A 21,750-nucleotide genomic window follows, 5' to 3' on the forward strand; every position below is an offset into this window, starting at 1 on the left:
AGGGGTCAAGAATTCTGCATACATTTTTTCCAAGTCATTGTTCGTCAACAAAGATCCTAAAAAAATGTATAGTTGAAATCAATCAGGAATAATTTCTTGTAGATTTTCATTTTTGGCACAATGGTCATTGCACAATTTGAAATTGGAAAGTAAAGAACATTAAGGATCACTTTCCAGCACACTTACGCATCTTAGTGTCAAGCTGTGAAAAGTGACATGCTTTTTTTGCCTTTGGAAAAACAGAAGTTCCTCACAGCTGTCCTTCCTTCCCTATTAGCCAAGGTTAGCTACAGAATTTAAAATCTAGCAATGGATAAATTGCTATAATACAACCATGCAGATACTTGGACACCCTGTATAAATATGCAGCACTATGAAAAATTTAATATACAGATAGATGTCAGGGTAAATATAGATGTGTCAATTATAGGAAAAATATATATTTCAAGATTTTGCTGAGTATTAGCACTAAGGGAGGGAAAGGGACGCCTTGAACACGAAGCCACTTTACCTATATATCCTCCGCCTCCTCCACCTGAGGAGCACCCCCCTCCACCCCCTCCGAAACCCCCTCTTGTCTCCCACCCCCACTTCTTCATGGCCTGGGGGCAGGATTTTCCTCCGGTAGCGCCTTCCAGCAAGGATTTTCCTGACCAGAGGAAGGAAGTGTTATCATTCCAGCCGCCTCCACCACCTGCAGTTCAACAGAAGGAAAAATAACTTGCATAAGTATTTGTAATAGTGCCCTAGAAAGAAGGCACAGACCATCAGGATGAAATCAAGATTTCCTAAGGAAGGCTAAACATTTCCTTGGGCTTTGTAGTGGTGTGCACGGTTGTACATACACATTTAACAATTATCTCAAGGCAACAAAATCTAAACTCTTAAACTTAATTCTATCCATCTAGAGTACAGATTACACAGCAGTCCTAGGATATACAGTGTATTATACACATACCGGAAGAAGTCTATATGATGTTACTGAGCCAGTTAGATTCATGGAGTATGGCCCTGTCTATAAATATATCCATTCAAATAATTTATATCTCATTGGTATGTGAGAGATAAATGCCCTCTAATCAGTGTATAAGTACATGTAAAATATTAAATCTGAGTAAAACACATTTGCCTGTTTCAAGAATTGAATTTCTTGTATCATGTCTACTGTTCATTTTGCATGGCGTGTGTGTGTGTATGTTCGTTCCTAGGTACTGCAATAATCAATATGAGGAAACTTGCAACATCTCCTGTTCCCAGCACACATGTATAGTTGGTGCATTTGGAAATAGGACTTTCAAAGGAGAAAAAATAGGATGCCAAAATTCAAGTTTGCCATTCAGATGAACCAAGATTCAGTTCTTACCACTTCCAAGTAAAAGAGCAGATAAACCACTAATGGGAAATTTTTAAAGTCACTACCAGAGTAGACAAGACAAGGCCAAATCTTTTGAAAATTTGCATTGTTTGGAGATTATCTGGAACTGTAATGGACATGATGAGAACACAAATTGTGCGAGAATCTATGTCTTGAGCTTTACGACTATACTAAGTTTAAGAAATGAAGTAACTGTGGGATTTTGAGTTTATAGCAAAGTTTCTGAATGATTTTATTTCAGAATTATGATGCCACCAATTTTCAGCTACAAAACTGAGTGCTGCCAAAAAACAAAACAAAACAAAAGAGAACCAACCCCCCACACAAGGGGGTGGGGTGAGCACATATAGGAATGTAGGAACTCAAATTGCTGTCCCCTAGACAATTTTGACAAACAACCTAATGCTCTAATATCTAGTAGATTCCTTGTCCCTAAATTGTACAATAGAATTAAGCATGGTATAGGTTAGAGGAAGCTCAGAACAAATGATCTTTCTGTAATAATTTGATGCTTTCCCCATGCTCTTTATATTTCCTCCTGCCTAAGGTGAATAGGTGATAATATCATTTTTTTGTTCCTCTATTTTGTTCAAGATAACAAAAGAGAATTTCCTATAGAAATGCTTTCAAAGGAGAAGAGGATTTGGGAGAAATGCTCATGAGCTAGGTGTGATTTTTTGGGGGGACTTCTTTTGTTGTGAAGGTGGTTAGGGGTTATGTGGGAATGTCTCCAGGGCCCTGAAATTTCCAGGAGGTCTGCTTCAAATTTCCAGGAGATCTGCTTAAATCCTAAAGCAAATGATCATACAGCAACTTTTTCAAGTGAACTTTTTCACTATGCTCGCTGCTAAAGAGGAGTTGAGAAATTAAGAAATGGAAGGATTTTTCATTCCCCTAAAATGAGTGATCAGTCATATGATTTAGCTAGAGAACACTGAAAGGTATTTTTGTATTCCTTTTTCCTGTTGGCTAAAATAGACATCTATAAATACATATCTGTTCCTTTTTCTTACATACTCACAGAAGAGAAAATTGCAAGGAACAGTGTCAACAAGCAATTGTAATCCAAACAAAATGGGAAAATGCGCATTATGTAGAGTTACAGTTTTTTATCTACTTTTCCTGACATTTGGACTTGTCTTCCTTTTGTGATAAATATAGTACATTTTAATGCTCCTAAGCCATGTAACTTAATTTCTGTTTTTTGCTACTTAGTCCTGCATTATGGGTTTTTAATTACACTTTCGAGTCTGTTCACGCCTGCTGTTTTATTATTCTTGGTTGTTATCCCTTTGCTTATTTTTAGCCCATTTCATTTGTTTCCATTTTGATGTATTTTATGCAAATGATTTAGAAATAACATTTTATACATTGCTTTTAAAATGTTTATTCAAGCTGTCATTGAAAAAAACAAATAATGTGAAATATGGCGTTAGAAATTAAAATAAGTAACAAAACATCACACACTGATGCTCTGAAACATTATCGCAATCTGATCTGTCTAAGGCTCATAGGAACAGCTGTCTTGATATTTATAGAGAGGCAAACCCTTGGGCTCCAGCTATTCTGGAAATACAATTAAATACATCTGGGAGGGCACTGGATTAGTACAAAACAGACTTAAAGGTGTAAAACCTGTTTCTAACTATATTCCCATGAAATAATTATATATCATTCAGCAGTAACTTTGACAAAAGATGCAGAATACAAATGTCATAAATAGCATTGCCATTTTTTTTAAAAAAAACCTCTGCTTAACAGGGAACAGAAGTTGCATAACAAACTTTTGCCTGTTTTTCTAGCAGTACCATGCGTATATTTTTTCAACCTTTTCTCTTTGGGGTTGCTATTATTATTATGGTTCATGGCACAGTCAGCCAGATATTCACACTGGATTTGACATTGTTATCAACCTATCAAGTCCTTCCCAAGGATCTGGAATAGGCAGATATTGATGGTTGATGGTTAAAGGTATCATCACAAGATGTAAGATGAGATTGTGAGTAAAGCTGCCTTTTGCAATTATGATGATGATGTTTGGTTGCAAAGTCAGCCAGAGGTTTACATTGGATATGGCATTTTGTCCACCTATAGAGCTCTTCTCAAGATGTTGTTGTTTGATGGTGTTAAAGGTATTGTTGCAGGATGTGATCTGTTCCAAGTAATGCTACTTTTGCAATTCACTGTTGGTGATTTCAGTGGTGATGGTGTTCAAGTGATAATATCTCAGGGGTTGCCACAAAGAAGAGATAGTCAAACTATTCTCCAAAGCACCTGAGGGCAGAACAAGAAGCAATGGGTAGAAACTAATCAAGGAGAGAAGCAACTTAGAACTGAGGAGAAATTTCCTAACAGTTAGAACAATTAATCAGTGGAACAGCTTGCCTCCAGAAGTTGTGAATGCTCCAACACTGGAAGTCTCTAAGAAGATGTTGGATAGCCATTTGTCTGGAACGGTTTCCTGCCTAGGCAGGGGGTTGGACTAGAACACCTCCAAGGTCCCTTCCAACTCTGCTATTGTATTGTATTGTATTGATGCTCTAGATCAGGGTTGTCAAACGTGTGACCCGCGAGTTGTATGTATCATGTGCTGGCCATGCCCATGCCTGGTTTAGTGAAGGATAAAGCTGTCTTGTTCACGATCATGTGAAGTCACATCTGGCAGTTCTTTAGGTCTTCGTACAGATAGGTTCTTTTATATTCATACGCATCAAGTTCTTCCCAAAGAAACTAGTATGTCACAATGTATCATATATGTGTTGATCCAAGCAGTGTGGCTTTTTGTATTTGACAGGTGATTTTTTTTTCAATGTGCAAATTTTCAAAGTGCCATCCAAGATTTTTGGGTATAGCACCTAGTGTGCTATTGACCATTGGGATCATCATGCTGGTTTATGCCATACTTCTTTAATTCTTTGTCTTCTATTTTACTATCCCCTGGTATTGCCACATCAATTATCCACACTTTCTTTTTTTCAACTGCTGTAAAATCTGTGTAATAAGCCAAGAGTTTACCAGTTTGCATACAGAAATGTCACAATATTTTGACATTTCATGATATTTTGACCTGCTCATTTTTAACTACATTTCTAACTCTATGATCCCAACAATTTTTCAATATTGGGTACATAATAGTTTTTACAGATGTTCCAATTAATTATTTCTGGCAACTGCATTATGTCATTGGTATATATAGCTTGGTCTTTACCAACCAAAATCTAACTTTCAGTTTCTTTTCTTAATGTTCCAATTGTAAGCTATTAACAGGTTTTATCTTTTATCCACTTGCCCACTGTCTTTTGTAGAGATTGACTATGCAATGTTTTTCCTTTTCCAGCTGTGAATATTTTTATTACATTATTTCAATATTCATGTTTTGGTTTTGCATATTCAGCAAGTTCCAATTTTTAGCTTGCATCAATGCTTGTTCTTGGCTGTCTTTCACATAGTCAGCTGATAAATACTTTTCTTCTTTGACAGTTTGTTGCCTTTGAAATAAATCTCTGTCTCCATTGCTGCAGGGCAGGTATAATCTATCAATATCACTATGGGGATGTAATGCATAGTGAACAGTTTTCTTGCATTTTGGTCCAAACTGTCCTCCTCAGCTTATGTTCAGTTAATAATTCTAGCAGTTTATTGTATCATAGTTATGGTCCAGGTATTCATGGCCTTGATGTTGTTTCTTCCATTCAATTTTGCCATTCTTTGGATGTATTCTTTACTAATCACTTTTTACACTTGGCCGTGCTTGATGTTATCCAGTTATAAAAAGCTCAGGCACTTGTAGGTTTTATGCTGATGGCTTCTGATGGTTTAGCCATTTGGCATTTCAATTCCATTACTATTTGTGATTTTAGCCCAATTTGTTGCCACCGCAGCACATTTTTCTAGGCCAAAGTCCATGGCTATAGCTGTGCTGAAATTTTTTACAGTATTTGTCAATGAAGTATTTCATTTTTTTTTATTTTCCATAACGTTTCTGATCATCAATATAAAGCAAGTGTAAGATTTATTAGCATTTTTGCTGTGTGGTATCCAAGATTTGTTTTTTTCAAAATCACTGAAAATGGGATCATAGCAATGGCATATAATAAGAAAGATAATGAGTAGCCTGGAAGATTCCTCCACTAATATTGACAAACCCATATTTTTCATTTCCAACTACCAATTTGTCTTCCACTCTTTCATTATTTTTTCTATAAACATTCTAATGTTTTTGTTGATAATAGTTGTTTTCAAACATTTGATGATCCAACTATGTGGTAATGAATCAAATGTCTACTTTTGATTAGAAAAACAGAAGATATTGGCTTGAAAGTTCTTTCTTTTGAAGAACCTACTTATTGGCAAAGTAGTAAAATGTGGGATAGACAGCACCACCACCCAGTGGGTTTGCAATCGCCTGAAAAATTGTACTCAATGGAACTATATCCACTCAGAGGGAAGTAATCAGTGGGGTACCCCACTGGTTCTGCATTAGGCCCAGTACACTTCAATATCTTCATAAATGATCTGCATGAGAGGATAGTTGAAGGGCAATTCATCAAATTTGCAGATGACACAAAGCTGGGTGGAATAGTCAATCCCACAGAAGCCAAGCTCAAGATCCAAATAGATCTTGACAAACTTGAACACTGTTGAAATGAAATTCAACATAGATAAAAGTAAAGTTCTACACTTAGGTAAGAAAAACCAGCCTCATAAGTATATAGATGAAACTTGGCTTAATGCCAGTAACTGCAAGAGGGATCTTAGAGTTCTAATGGATAATCATTTAAATATGAGCTAACTGTGTGCAGCCGCCACCAAAAAGGCCAATGCAATCCTAAACTGCATTAATAGATGGATAGAATCAAGATCATGTGGAGTTCTAATACTGCTTTATGAAGTTCTAGTAAGACCACACTTGGAATACTGCATCCAGTTCTGGTCACTACAATACAAAAATGATGTTCAGACTCTGGAAAGAGTGCAGAGAAATGCAACAAAAATGATTGGGGGGGGGGGGGGTAGAAGCTAAAACATATGAAGAATGGTTACAGGAACTGGGTATTTCTAGTCTAATGAAAAGAAGGACCTGGGGGGACGGACACATGATAGCACTGTTCCAATATTTGAGGGGCTCCTACAAAGACAAGAGGGTCAAACTATTTTCCAAAGCTCCAAAAGGCAAGGCAAGAAACACTGGTTGGAAACTAACCAAGGAGAAAAGCAAGCTAGAACTAAACAGAAATTTCCTAATGGTGAGAGCAATTAACCAATGGAATAGCTTGTCTTCAGAAGCTGTGGGATCTCGATCACTGAAGGCTCTCAAAAAGAGACTGGACAACCATTTGTTGAAATGATATAGAGCGTTATGCTCAACCAGGGGGTTGGACTAGAAGATCTCTAACTCTATTATTCTGTGTTCTATGTCTTTTTATAATCAATCCAGACCATGTATGTGTAAAATGGTGCTTTGGATTTTGCAATTCTCTGAAACCATTTTATTGATCGGAAGTTGATTGATTGATTGATTTTCCTTTTATTTTCATTCTGTCCTACTGGAAGGATGTTATTTTCTTCTAAATAATTGGATATTGTCTGCTATTATGTCTATGAGTAGTGCAAATATTGTAGGCAGGCAGGTTATCAGCCTGTAGTTTCCTGGTGTTATCCTTTTCACTAGGTCTTTTTGAATCAGACAGGTTTTGCCAGTTATTAATAAGTCGTCTATGTTTCCTTTATGCAATACTTCATTAAGCTGCTTAGGTATAATTGGATGTAATTTAAGTCAGATATTTAAGACAAAAGTATCCAATTAAACATTTCCTAGAGATGTCCGTTTTTAATCCTTTTATTTGATTTTTACCCTTTTACCCTGTTATTATTTGTTCTTCCATTTGATTTTTTTTTACTAAATTCATCCTCAAATTCTTTTACCATCCAGCATTTTTATTAGTCTTTTTGCCATAGGTCTTTCAAAAATGGTATTGCTTCCTCTTTGTTTGGTTTTCCATTTTCAGAATTTTAATTATCATTTATACTTTGGTAGAATTTGCTCTGCTCTGATCGTAATAGCTGATTTTGTTTAAATTGCTTGATTTGGCCTCAGAGTGTTTCATTTTCATATATATTGCAATTATTTCTTGCTTTATGATTTCCAAAGCTGCTTCATTTTTTTCTGGTGCTAAAACAATATTTTCTGATTAGGCTGGTTTTCACCCTTACATTTTTTTTTTACTTTTTGCTCTTTACCTTTTATTACTTCCATCTTGTCTTAATTTCTTTATCTAGCCTTCTTTATCTTCGGCTTTGGGATTGAATATGAGCTTGCTTTTGGTTTTCTAATTCTGAAATCCAACACTTCTATAACTGTAACCACCATTGCCATACTGTAGGCAAGCTGATTGGTCTATTCAATAGATATTTTAATCCTTACAAAGGTGTTATTGTAATGATTACAACTCCTGCATTATAAGTTCCAGATCTTTTTTGAGGCTCAAATTTCAATGCTGCCAGTTTTTCTACTGATCATCTGCATATGCCATAATTTTCTTTTTTAATTCTTTGGTGTCTCTGTGTGTCAGTTTGTTTCAGTGCGGGCTATTACTGGTTTTACTGTTGTTACTTTTTCTAATTTATCATTTCTGTAGTTTACATAGCTGTTTTATTTATATTTCCAATTTTCTATTTTGCTATTGTTGGTCACATAGTCAGCCAGACATAGCATACTGACAATTATTTTCCTTTGTCTCTGTGCAACACACTTTGTGAGTATTTCATTGTCTACATTTACATCCAGTACACTAGATCATTGAAATGTCTTTATTTACTTTTGAACTGTCAAAACCTGCATATCTCTGTGACAATGTATTGGTCGTGACATGCTGGTGATGGGAAGGAATGTGTCCAAGGTCATTAAAACTTCTATTTACTCTTTCTCATACCCTGCTTTTTCTCTCCCAAAATAGGTGTCTGCTGCTATGGTCAAGGTGATAGCTGTGACAGTTGCAATCAAAGCTCTACCTGGTTTTTAACATACAACGGAAGGAAGGAAGGAAGAAAAATGAAGGAAGAAAAGAAGGAAGGAAGGAAGATGGAAAGAACTTGCATTATTAGAGCTGCTATCATGACTTTTTTGATCATACCCTTGGGCCCGTCTCCCAAACAACATGTGCTCAGAGAAGCAGTAGGCCACTCTTATCAGAAGTCTGAACTGATCAGTTCCAGAGAGTTTTTGCATTACCAGAGGCAGAATGTTACACAGTCTGAGCATCTTTTAAATTCATATTTTGAAGGAGTTTGGGCAATTAGAAAGGAAGAGTCAGGGAAGAAGCCTGGACTGAATACAATATCTATTACATTAAAATGGTTGTTATACTAGAAGTAAAGATCATGAAACCAAGCTAGTGTGGACACCTGAATCATTTGCAAGATCATTGTAACTTAGCACAGAGCCACAAAATAAGTAGCCTATACTGCCTTTACCCATAATCAGCAACAGGGATTATTTTATTATTCCTAAAGATAAGTTACCCTTAAATCTTTCTCTAGTATTTGGAAGCAACATTAGGACTCTGAAAGAATAACAGAGCAAAAGAGCCCCTTTTAAAGTATACATTTTTATAGAAGATTTTTTAAATTTTAATATATACAAGGATAATTAAAAAACATTTAGAGGTGGATTGATTTGCAAAAGTTATTTTTAAATCAATAATAGAACAGGATACATATATATTAAAATGATTTTAAATCTCTTAAACTGCAAATACAAACTGCTGCTATATGCCGTAAGGCTAAGAGATAGCTAATCTGTACTGAATAATCTTCACTCTGAGTTTATTTACTCTCCAATTCTGGTGGAAGATATCACTCTGATTAATTGGTCAAAACATAATTTATTCTTTTTCTGCTTCTCAAGCATTGTATATATTCAGAAGCATAGCATTCTCTTTGAACAAATCTCATGAATATTTATAATTTGGGCAAAGTAACATGAATAATTCTACAAAATGATATGGGAAGAAAACGACAGCTGTAGATTCTACATTCCCACCAACAGTGCTCCAGCAATCCTTCTTCACTAATGTTAATGGCTGGGATCCAAATAATTTTATGAATGTACAAGAGAGAACCGTATGGCTAGTGGGACCCTAGACTGATGAATTGTCACTGCAGCAGGCTGAGGACACCGATGGCTGCTTTTCCAACAGACAACCCTTGTTTTTCAGATCTGTTGATGCCAAATGCGTGTTCTGACTGCTTGGGAATTCCTTTGTGGATCACAAGCCATGCCTTTTACACCAATCTTTTGTTAAGCCTGGCAAAGAGGTTGAAACAATTTCTTACCTGCGGCTCCAGATTTCCCATTGAACCCCGGAATAGATATATCATTCTCCAGCCTTTCATGGTTTAATACATAGGCTTTGGCCCTGTAGGCCCTGCCACCTCCTCCTGCTGCAATGATCAAGGGCACTGGCTTTCCGTTCTCGATCTTCAAAGGTAGAAATAAAAGGAGAGTTTAACTGTGCCAGGTGTGCAAATAATAAATATGTTCCTTATGTATGAGCTGTACTTCACAACCCCCACAGGGCTGTAAATTGATCTAAATTACTGTTGCATCTTTATGCACAGTGAACCCTTGATTTAACAAATCTTGTCTTAATAGATTTTGGATGCTACAGGCAAATTTTGTTTTTGGATGCCATCCACAATTTACAGATGTTTACCCCCCCCCCCCAAATAAACCATACAGCAGTTGTTTCTGTGCCTGTACTGGCAATCATGATGGGCTGGTATTTGTTGTTTTAGGTTTTATGGTTTTAATTTTGAAGCTGCTACTGTGGCTTTAAAGGCTTCAAAGAATCCAATGGTGGGCAGAAAATGCAATTTTACAATATATTAGTCAATTTATAAACTGTTGATCAATTTATAAACTGCCTCATTCCTCTGCAAACAATGCATAATGTATTACGGATAAAAATTCAATGACACATGATAAAACGACAACATAATAACAATTGCAGTGTCACTGGTGGCCACAGATCTGATTTCAGCTGTGGCCTTCTGGACTAGCCAGGCTTAATCATTCTTCAGATGGCTATGAGGTCCTTGCCCTGATGGCTAAGCTATTCCAAAAGATGGAAGCAGCCATTATAAACCCCTGTTCAATGCTCCCTTCAGTTGTACCTATTGATAAGAAGGTACTTTCCACAAGCAGTCTCTCTCTGTTCAGAATTTATGAAGGATAAGAAGATACCTAGGCCCTGAGTCATGTAGAGCTTTGTAGATGATAACCAGTGCCTTGAATTATGCTCAGAAATGAATTGTAACCAATGCAGTCCCCATAAAAATAGTATCACATGACTACATTGTCATTGTCTTGGAAGCACATGGGCATCCACATCTTGCACCCGTTGAAGTTTCCAGTGGGTCTTCAAGGGCAAAAGATCGCATTTCAGCAATCCAACTGTGACGTGTCAAAGGTGTAAGTATTTGCCTTCATCATGTCCTGATCCACCTGGGCAAAAACCCTCCAGGTCAGTCTCTACTGATTTTTCAGTAGAAGCGATGTACTCTGGTGGCTATTTAGTTACAAGTCTTTCCTTTTAACACAACTTTCCAATACTGAAATTAGTGTCACCTCAGAATTTGAACAAATAGCGACCTGGTTTTGCTTGGACTAAATCTGCCTCTCACTGTTTAAGCCCTGAGAGTGTTGGATCAGGACTTCTCCCAGCTCAGTGGAGAGAGATGTACTTGGATGTCATTAGTGTTTTAATAATACCCTACCATGTACCAATAGATGACAGCTTCAAGTAGATGTAAATCAAGTACAGGGCAAAAACCAGTTGCCAGATACATCAGGCATTTGGAGCAGGTTGCTTTAACCAGCCCAGTCTCCCTTGGAGTTGGTGACTCCAATTAGCCCATGTGAACTTGAGGAAGTGATATATATCCATGATTATGGCACTGATGGAGAAGTCTTCTAGGTAGTACGTTGGTGGCCTACAGACTGTTCCTGATGTTTATGGTAAAACACAATCACTCTTTAGAGGACTATATTGTACTGAGAATCACTACCTTCATTTAGCAACCTTTTTGTCATTCTCCACTATGAGTACAATGATCTGTAGCATAATAGACAATACATAAGCTATAGCTGTTAGGATAAGTCTCCCTATACTTGCATAATTGTAGGATTTAGAATTAATACCATCAACCTTTTAAAAATGCTATTTTCATTTCAGTTAAAAACAAGAAGCTTTACTAATTTCCTAAGATTATAAACTGACTTGGCTGACCACATTTGCTGAAAACCTGTGACAGTTTTCTACCATTTCAAGCTGAAAACATAGAAAAGCTACGTATAATGCAAACTATGACACAGGTATTTCTTGGTATGTTAAAAAAAGAGGCAGGAAACCCTTAAAACCCCAAACCTGTTCATGTTTGGTTTGTCTGCAGCTCTTTACCTTGCATAAATGTTAAATAGGGACGATGACACTTAAGACAGCCCTACTTCCTCCCCCCCAATGGTGTATTCCTATGCATTATTATGAAGGAACTGCAATAAGCCAAAACGTCTAAAAACAGTTAATGCTTTGGGCATAGTACTAAACTGAAATTATTAAGAAAAAATAGAAGCAATGACTTTCTTGAGGCTGTAATCGAAGAGGGAAGGTGTCGAAAATATAGGAACCAGAAGCTTTGCTTCAAGGTTTACATTCTTTCAGAGGTAGTTCCCCAAAGCCAGATTCCTAAAGAGCTACATTCTGTTTTTGACACCCTCAATTTTTCTGCTTACCTTTTCTCTTAATACAACCTAGTGTTAGAGAAATATTTTGTCTGGGAAAAAAAATCTAAAATTCAATCCTCTGCTTCCACAAGAAGAGCCTATATTCACAACATAGGGTACTCCTTAGCATAATAATACCTTAAATATGTAAGTTGCACCTCCTCCTCCTCCTCCTCCTCCTGCCCATTCTTGGATGCTTCCATTTGCTTTAATTTCATCTTCAACCACATTATTCTCTCCACGGCAGACTTTCTGTATGGCATGATGGATCTGCATATACAAACCAGGTAAACAAATTCAGATAGAGAAATCTCTTCTTGGCCACCCTCCATGGAAACCAGAGCTAACTTGAACCTGTATTATCACTAGCTTACACCTGGAGTAGAATTCTTAGCTTATACCTGGAGTAGAATGAGAAGAGTTCCAAAGTGAAAGAGCTGTCTTCCCTAATCCAGTTGTCCTCAGTTGTACTGGAATATTAAATTCTGGAATATTCAACCTTTGTTATTAAATTTACCATCTAGCTCCTTCAGACTGTGTCTGAATCCTCCTTTGCATAAGGAAGTTTGCAATTAGCTTAGTATGAAAAGGAGTGTGCTACAGACCTTTTCTTCCTGATAGGTTTTGGTTTGTCACCTTTATTACAGGAAATATAGCATGATACACTAGAAAGTTATGAAGTAAGACATTCTGCAGTAGAAGACTGAGGAGTCACCATGGGATGCATCAATTCATTCTGAGGCATGTCTAGAACAGGCCCAAGCCAATTGGCATGAAACTGATAGTAGGTTACAGGCACTATGAAATAGAAATTAGGTTCTTGCCTGGCTTTTATCTGTGCTAATTTGCTGTTTAATGTAATGATAAAAGTGCTAGGCAATTCCCTCAGGCAATGGTGTATTTTTTATTTGCAAAGAGATGATTGAAAAACAGCCCCATCTTCCTGCCAGTAACCATTTGGTCTTCCTGAATATTTCAAGAGATTTGTCATCAAAGCTTAATTATTAGAAATGTATTTCCTAATGCACCACATTGCTCTACTGAGCTCAGAGAGGAAATAAGTGGCAGAGTTATGAATGTTGGGTGTCATTCTGTTCCTTGGCCCAGCAAGAAGATCAAGTCTCAATCCCGGCTATATTGGGAAACAGCACAAATTTTAATTTTATGTTGGCATGCTATCTGTACTGCAAGACTTAGAAGTTAAGTATATTCTTTTCTAAAAGTAAGATTACAAACTGAGACATATGCTTTGTGTGGAGAAGTACTAATTAAAAATTGGATACTTCAGATTGGCTCACAATCCATGTGGATGAGGATGTCTTATAAATATTGTCAATAAACTTTTACTGCCAGAATAGACACAACGCAAATAAGGATATATTTTGTTTCTAGGGAACTTCTAACATACAGATGAGAAATTACCTGTGACTGATTGTATTCACCCCAGAACCTATTCAGGGATTAAAACCAAACCTGTTTAACATTGTTAAAATGCTTATTTATATTCCAGCTTTTTTTCCATGAATCTTAAGGTGACGTGCAAACCTGACTTTTCATGTTTGAGGGATTAGATTATCTTGAAAAATAAACACTTCAATAGGGGTTTGAATTTATAATCCAATGCTCTAAGGATTTCCTCTAGATGTTTTGAACTACTGCTTTCCTAATTTTTGAATTGGCCACGCAGGTAGAAGCCGATTGTATTTGCGCTGTTTTTCAAATTGTTCTTATTACTGTCAGCTTCCCAGAGTCGTGAATTTGAAATAGGCAGCCATAAACATTTAAATCAATCAACCAACAAAATTGGATCATTTGTTCATTATAATCCATTATTCTGTCTCTGAACAGTGATCAAATAGCCATAGAATATTTATATACTTCCTTGAATGCTTCATCTATCCATCCATTCACCCATCCATTCACCCATCCACCCATCTTGTATGCTGCCCTTCTCATCTGGAGGTGACTCTTTTGCAACTGATTGATTGCACCCTGTGGTATTTTGTGGCATTTTCAAAATCTGTAAGATGATAGGCATAGCATGGTGAGCCAAACCCTATCCCTTCTGTATGTGCATGCCACATCATCATACAGAAGAGAATTTGAATTGTGATACTGCAATTGTGTTTATGCAGACTTTCACCACTACTGCAGATGCTGCTGTAGCTACTTGATGGCTGCCAGATGACGGAGAAATTTAATTCCTTAAAATCATTACAAGGAACTATATCCATGACTTCATACTGTTCCTTGTTTATCCAAACACCACTCTCTTATGGTTATAAAATACTGCACAGGCAGGAATTGGCATCTGCTTCAGATGTATTGTTTGAATACATCAGGCAATGCCATGTTGTTTAGATCAATTTAATCTATAATCTATAAAAAGAAGAAAAGCACCTTTGGTCATGCTTCACGCTTCATAATAAGAATTTCAGACCAAAGACAGAAAAACATGCATTATTTTTACTCTGTACCTAATTTACATTATTAACCAGCTACAATAATTTAACCTTTACAAGAATAAAAAGGGAACTGTACTAACTTACTAAACATATCTTTTAAGTTTAATTTGTTGATCATTAGGAGCTTGACTAGAATTGGTCCTTCTAGGGCCATTTGGTGTCATAAGAAAACATCTAGTCGCTCCATCCAATTCACAACTGGAGGAAGGATGGTTAATCTAACAATTTCATGCAATGACTTAAAGTTGAATCTCCAATTGTGACACATCACAGTCACACACACACACACACACACACACACACACACACACACTGTATTTTATGTATCTAAGTTCTATGCATATGAAAAACACTTCACAGCAAAAACATAACTGATTACAATCCAATCAAGTTAAAACTACTACTGCTACTACATTCACAAAGTCAATGCAATATCTTTGCCTCGATTACATTACCACTCAATAAATTCTTGTAAAGATTACAGTGGCTGTAATTTAATGACTTCATATGTTAGAGTATGCAGCAATGCCCAGATCAAGATAAAAAATAAGCAAAAGTGTCTGGTTCCGAAAGGACAATCAACCTCTTTTATTCATTGATAAGAAGCATCAGGGAAATCTGAATAACAGAATAACAGAGTTAGAAAGAATGTTGGGGATCTTCTAGTCCAACCCCTTGTGCAGGCAGAAAAACCCTATATCATTTTAGACAAATAGTTGTCCAATTTCTTCTTAAAAACCTCCAGTGTTGGAGCATTCACAACTTCTGGATGCAAGTTGTTCTACTGACTAGTTCTTCTAACTGTCAGGAAATTTCTCCTTAGTTCTAAGTTGCTTCTCTCCTTGATTAGTTTCCATCCATTACTTCTTGTCCTGCTTTCAGATGTATTGGAGAATAGGTGGACCCCCTCTTCCTTGTGTAAGTGATTGTCCAACAGGACACCAAGATCCCTCTCACAGTGACTACTGTTGAGCAAGGTATCATCTATACTACAACTATGTATTTGGTTTTCCTTGCCTAAATGTAGAACCTTACTTTTTTCACCATTGAATTTCATTTTGTTAGATAGCTATTGCTATGGAGACAGCCCCCCACTCCAATTTCATTTGTTCAGGAGAGCATAAAGAACCACTGTTGGGATCTTAGCTATCCAAAAGATGCTCAAGACAAGATCACTGAAGAATACAAAAAGCAAAAAGCTGGACATTTTCAAAAGATGTCACTGAATATTTCCTGCATCTTGGCGTTCCCATGAAAAAAATAAATCAAAAATTTAAAAAATGAAAAAAAAATGTGCCTAAGTCTATCATACTTGTAACTCAGTTAAATCATTGTCCTAACATCTGTCCCCCACCCCACACAATTTTCTGCAGGAATCCAGCTGCCAGACCTGGTGCTCTAGAACTAAGCAGGCTTCCAGTTTGTACACTAAGATGCTTCATCCACAATAATTCCCAAGATGGGTGAATTTTATTTACCGGGTAAGTACAGAGCCAGAGCAAAGGTTAGAACCAGCTTCTTGCTTGCTATCCAACTCATCAGCAGTCACATCCATCCTGTCCCCTCCTTCACTAGACAGATTACCCAGATGCTGCAGCAGCATTTTATACCAGAAATCAAATTCCCATTCAGAAGAACAGACTTGGCAAAAGGTGGACATCCTTTTAAATCTCTGAAAATGCATCGCCTGATGTGACAATAGCCTATGTGCAGTCAGGATGGCAGATGGAGTGATTGATCTACAGTGGCAGAGAGCAGAGGAAATGTTTGTATGTGGGGGCACAATTGGATCAGAACAGGCCACTTTTCCTGGGCGAGATACTTTCGTTGGATGATGGGAAGCATATAACAACAGTCTACAATCAATAGGACAAAGTCTGGGAAGCTCAGGATGCCAAGATTTTAGCAGCTGCACAGAAGTGGGAAGAAACATCATCATAATAAATGGTGGAAGGATAATCACTTACACTGGGACACGCGTCTTCTCCTTGTTGTCCCACCAAGATATATAAGGTATCATTCTTCTCGAGTGGAAATATCCCCACAACATTCACACCATGTGATCTCATCATACTGTTTTTCCCTTTGCCACCAGCTGCTCCATAGCCTGAGATGCTGCAGGTAAAAGAATAACAAAACAGGAAAAAGGCAAAGTCATAAGAGAAATACAACCAGAATTATTTATTCTGACCACAGAATAACCCAGTATAGATTTTGTTTCCCGGGTTTGTCATTTTCTAAACCTTACATTTGCTTGACAATGAAGTGATATTTCTTTGCTATATCTTGGTCACAGGTTTAACTAGCTCAGAATCTAAACTCCTTTAAGATGATCAAAAGCTGGCAAAGGATTTGCTGAAAATATTGGCTCCCTAGCTCCAAATGGCTCATAAAGCAGGGGGGGGGGGTGTTCTTGGAATCTGATCCGATGATGCTCATGTGTCACTTTCCATAACCCAAGCTATCATTCTTTAATAAGGCAGCAATTGACACACGAGAGGACATGATGGCCACGAGGTAGGAGCTCCTGAACAGATGCTAGGAGGAGCAGGAGGCATTGAGCTGATTTTCAGCAGGAAATTGTAATGGCTAATGAGGTGCGCTATTCAGCAAGGCAAGCTGGCAGGGCTAATTGGCAGCAATTAGGGGCCATATTTTTCTGTGTAAGAGTAGATTTTGCATATAAGCAATAAAGTCAGGAAACCAGAGAGACACTCTTAGTGCCTCATTCACCAGCTGTGAAAGAAGAGCAGTTAGCTTCAGGTTACAACTGTACACATTTGTCAAAGCCTATAGCTACAAAGAGGGCATTTGTTCTGCCATTGATAATGCATGGCAAATTTGCACGGCTCCTATAGTGCCAATTATCATCTTGTTGGGATGAATGACAGTAGTTGAAGCAACAAGAATGTATACAATGGCATTTTTGACAATATCTGGGAATACAAAAATGGGGATTTGTTTTGCAAAAGAAATCCATGCTTGATTCATTATTATTGTTTTGAGAGACACTAAATCACGCCGTAAGAAGCCAATTGATGGTCCTTTCTATGTCAAAGCAATTTGTTTGACATGGGACAAGGACTGGCTGCTATATAATTTTTTTGGGTGGGGGGCTTTGAGAAATGTAGATAAAGAATGCTAACAAATTGAGATCTTAACCTTTTTTTTCCTCCTTGCATATATTTCCTTGAGTTCTATTTAATTCTATCTTTCCTATAAAGCACTTACCAGAGCAACATAAAGAAAAAAAAGCTGTTTAAAAACACATATAAAAATTTAATTCCATTCTATTGTCACCATTAAATAGCAGGCATAAAATTAGTAACAGAACAGGCTGTGGTACTAAAATTAAAAGTTAACAAATCTGTAAAAAATAAAACAAGAATGGATCTCCAGGCACACAGTACCTTCTTTGGCAATGATGCATTTCAAAAGTCAGGGTTTGCTACTAAGGAACAGCCATCAGGCTCTTCCCTAAGATGGTAAGGAGTTGGATTTAAATATAGCAATAGCAATTAGACTTATATATCACTTCACAGTCCTTTACAGCCCTCTCTGGGTGGTTACAGAGTCAGCGTATCTCCCACACTGACCATGGAAGGCTGATTCAACCTTGAGCCTGGTGAGATAGAAACTGAGATAGGCACCAGTCTCAAGAGAAAATGCTTACGCCTGTGAGGATATGAATTGTCCTTACATTCGGTAAAAACTGGAAGAGAATATATATATATATATATATATATATATATATATATATATATATATATATATATATATATATATATATATATATATATATATATATATATATATATATATATATATATATATATATATATATATATATATATATATATATATATATATATATATATATATTTAAAAGTAGTATATAAATCTTCAGATACTAGAAGAACTCTAGGGAGCCTTCTTATGATGAGTCTGCCTTCAGAATTAATTTCCTTTTGGCTCTTCATGCATCCATGTGGACAGTCAATCAAAATGGTTATACATACTTTACTTTTAAGAAAAAGTTTAGATGAGAGAGGCGGGGGAGATGGGTTGTTGTTTCAGTCCAGAGAAAGACTACTGTAGCGAGTGATTCTACAATGGATTAGGTATTTCTTCCACCATTGAAATTTTGTAAACAGTATTATACCTACAAAGTGTCTTAAAGAGGAAGAGAACCAACATGGAACTAGTTTCAGAGGACCCTTGGTAAGGATGAGGATAATGAAAGAGAAGATCAGACTCTTTACTTGTCAGAAGTCACCAGCTAGATGAAGGCATATTGTCAATTTGCCTGACTAAAAAAGAAAAAAAAATGCCACAAATTAAGAAGGAGACAATTATAATTAAGGAACCCCATGGAACCCAAGTCCCTTCCCAATACTGAAAACCATAATGTTCCTGCAGTTGGTATTGATGTCTACTCATCTCCCCCTAGAGATGAAAACCTCTATCAGCAATGAGAGCCACTCTATTGTTGATAGACAAACATAGATTATATAATAAGGGTAATGCATGAATGCTGTGATAGTGGATGGCACCAGCCTTCACTCCAAAATACATCAGAATGCACATGATCCATAGCTGATTATGTTATTTTGCATGTCAGGTAGAAAAACTTCCAAGCATTTTGCTTCCAACAATAGCCTTAAAAATAAATCTTTCTTGCCCTTTTTTAAACACTTTAAATCAGTTTCACTCTGGCTTAAGAAATGAAATGAAAGATGTGATTGAACTGGAAACTGGGAAAAATGTCTCTGGTTTGGAAGGAGTCATTGGCAATGGGCTTTTCTTGGCCCAAACCACACCAAAGCAAACCACTAAAATCCGAAATGTTTGTATTTACGAAAATAATCCTTTTCCTCCACTAAGTATAGCAGGCTGTCTGGGGAATTTGTGGGAATTGAAGGCCACATATCTTAAAGTTGGCAAGGTTGAGAAATACTATTGTAGGAATGGATTAATTGGTTTTCAAAAGCATGGTGCTGATTGCCAGTAGATAAATCAAGTATCAGATTTTCCTATCATTGATGTCTATATCTAACTGGGCTCATTCTACTTAAAAATATACTAGACTTTTAATCTTAGAGAGAACCACCAATAAAATGCTCCACCTGGACAATTTATTTTGTATTTATTTAATAGTTCACTTTTGTTTTGCTCCTTTGTAGGGGATGCCCTCCCTTTAAAAAAAATGCTCATTCATTTTGTCATATTTTAGCCAAAAATGAAAACCATCCTTTTGTCCAATATCATACCCCACACCCATCATGTCTTGATGAATTTTAAGGACCAAGAGCTTCAGCTGATATCATGCAAGGAACCAGGGCCAGCAATACTGAAGAGCTAACAAGGGAAACAATATAGTTTGCTGTTCTGACCCCCCCCCCTTCTTCCCTCGCCAACACAGAACACACTCCGGACCAAAACTACTTCAACAGAATTTATTGCACAGACAGACAGACAGATCCTTGGCAGCAATCCACCACGACTAGTCTCTCAGAACCCTCCGGCACTGAGACATGATAGCAGCTATCCAGCATGCCAAGCTCACAAGACAGAACTTTCCCAATAGTTCCTACGTTGACTTCTGCAAAGGGCATATGCACAATCAGTCCTTTTATAGACTGAAGAGGAGTCTACTTATCAGCAGTTGAGAGCAATTACGGCCGGTAACTGTGCCCTTGCTCCTTGCGCCTGTGGGCGCGGTGGTAAGGAGCATCTAAGAACTCCCTGCTGATGTCTGAGTCATTGTCCCGTGACTCCTCCCCACTGCTCCAAGGCATGGCATCAGGAGCCCCCTTCCTTTGGCTCTCACCGCTGCTCCATGCCTCAGGCATCTCCTGGTGGCCGACCAGACTCTCCGATCCCTACTCAGAGTCAGAACCCTGCCCAGGGTTCTCCACATCCTCCAGAGCCAACTCATAGGGACCCTTGCTGTCGGAGTCTGGTGGCAGCTCCAACGGCTCCTGCTGGGCCACAACAGTTTGCTAGGGAAATTGACCAAAGGAATGTTCTAATCAACTCAGCTAAGCCAATTGCAGTAATTTCTCTTAGCCAGAGATGTCAATCAGCGCAAAGTGCCTCCATGATAGCCTAAATAAACTTCTATGTCTGGTATTGTGCAACAGGTTAAAATATCTTGCAATATAGAAAATGTTTTGACTCAACATAACTCTAAAATAAGCAGAATTAAGCATTAAAACATGAAAGGCAAAATGTACAACATCCCATTTAAAAAGCTAGACACTATATTGATGACTTGTAAGTTTTGATCTACTTGCTAGTGTATTAAAGAATAAAATCAGCCTTGGGATACTATTAAATGTTGTTTCTTACCACAGCATTAACATTAAATAAATGAGACTTCTGTACATATAATTTAGTATTCTTCTCTTTTACATTGGGACGATATTTTATATACACTCATACTACATGCCAGCCTTGAAAAATTCTTTCCACCTGTTCTCCCACAGGCAAGTCGTTCTTTTCTATATGGCTGGATGAAACGTTACTAGGTTTTTTTTTTTTCATTAGCAGCAATTTCCCTAAAAATGAACAAGTGAGCAGATTTGGGTACTTTTTCTACTCAATTTCACGTACTCAATTTCTATTCAAAGTTGTGTCTCAGCTGTTTAAACTACTATGGACTAATTTGGGCACTGCAGAGAGATCTGTCTATCTATCTATCTATCTATCTATCTATCTATCTATCTATCTATCTATCTATCTATCTATCTATCATAGAATATGCAGAAATAGCCCTTCAGAATAATCAGGAAAATGGAAGGTTTTCATCAAAATGACAAAAGCAAAATCATAGGAATTTCCAATGAATAGACCAGTTCTTTAGAACCTCTCTGGATAAGAAGAGGATTAAAGATCACCCATGTGTACTCTACACAACTGCTCTTCACAAGAAGACCACAGGACATTTTGAGTGCCGAATGAAATGAAACAATCTTCCTCATAAATGTGGCAGAGTCTTTTAAATGGCAATAGGTTCGCAAGCCTTACTTTCTAATCCTTTCCAAAATTGCCTACTACCAATTTAAAGCTATTAGAGACATTTGAAATACCATATTGGAAAAGTCTTTTTCAACTTTATTTTCAGT

At 37.2% G+C, this 21,750-nt stretch overlaps 1 protein-coding gene across 1 annotated transcript in view; it reads right to left on the reverse strand.

Annotated features, from left to right (window-relative positions):
* Window positions 1–21,750, reverse strand: part of ALK (ALK receptor tyrosine kinase) — a 680,353-nt gene that overhangs the window by 43,789 nt on the left and 614,814 nt on the right. The window contains exons 13-16 of the mRNA XM_081944717.1: window positions 16,591–16,738; window positions 12,297–12,428; window positions 9,710–9,854; window positions 512–694 (exon numbers count right to left, since the gene is read on the reverse strand). Of these exons, the coding sequence (XP_081800843.1) occupies window positions 512–694; window positions 9,710–9,854; window positions 12,297–12,428; window positions 16,591–16,738 (608 nt within the window). The remainder of the gene's footprint in view (window positions 1–511; window positions 695–9,709; window positions 9,855–12,296; window positions 12,429–16,590; window positions 16,739–21,750) is intronic.

This window comes from Natrix helvetica (genome assembly GCF_964273705.1).
Source record: "Natrix helvetica genome assembly, chromosome: 2".
Lineage (NCBI taxonomy): Eukaryota > Metazoa > Chordata > Lepidosauria > Squamata > Natricidae > Natrix > Natrix helvetica.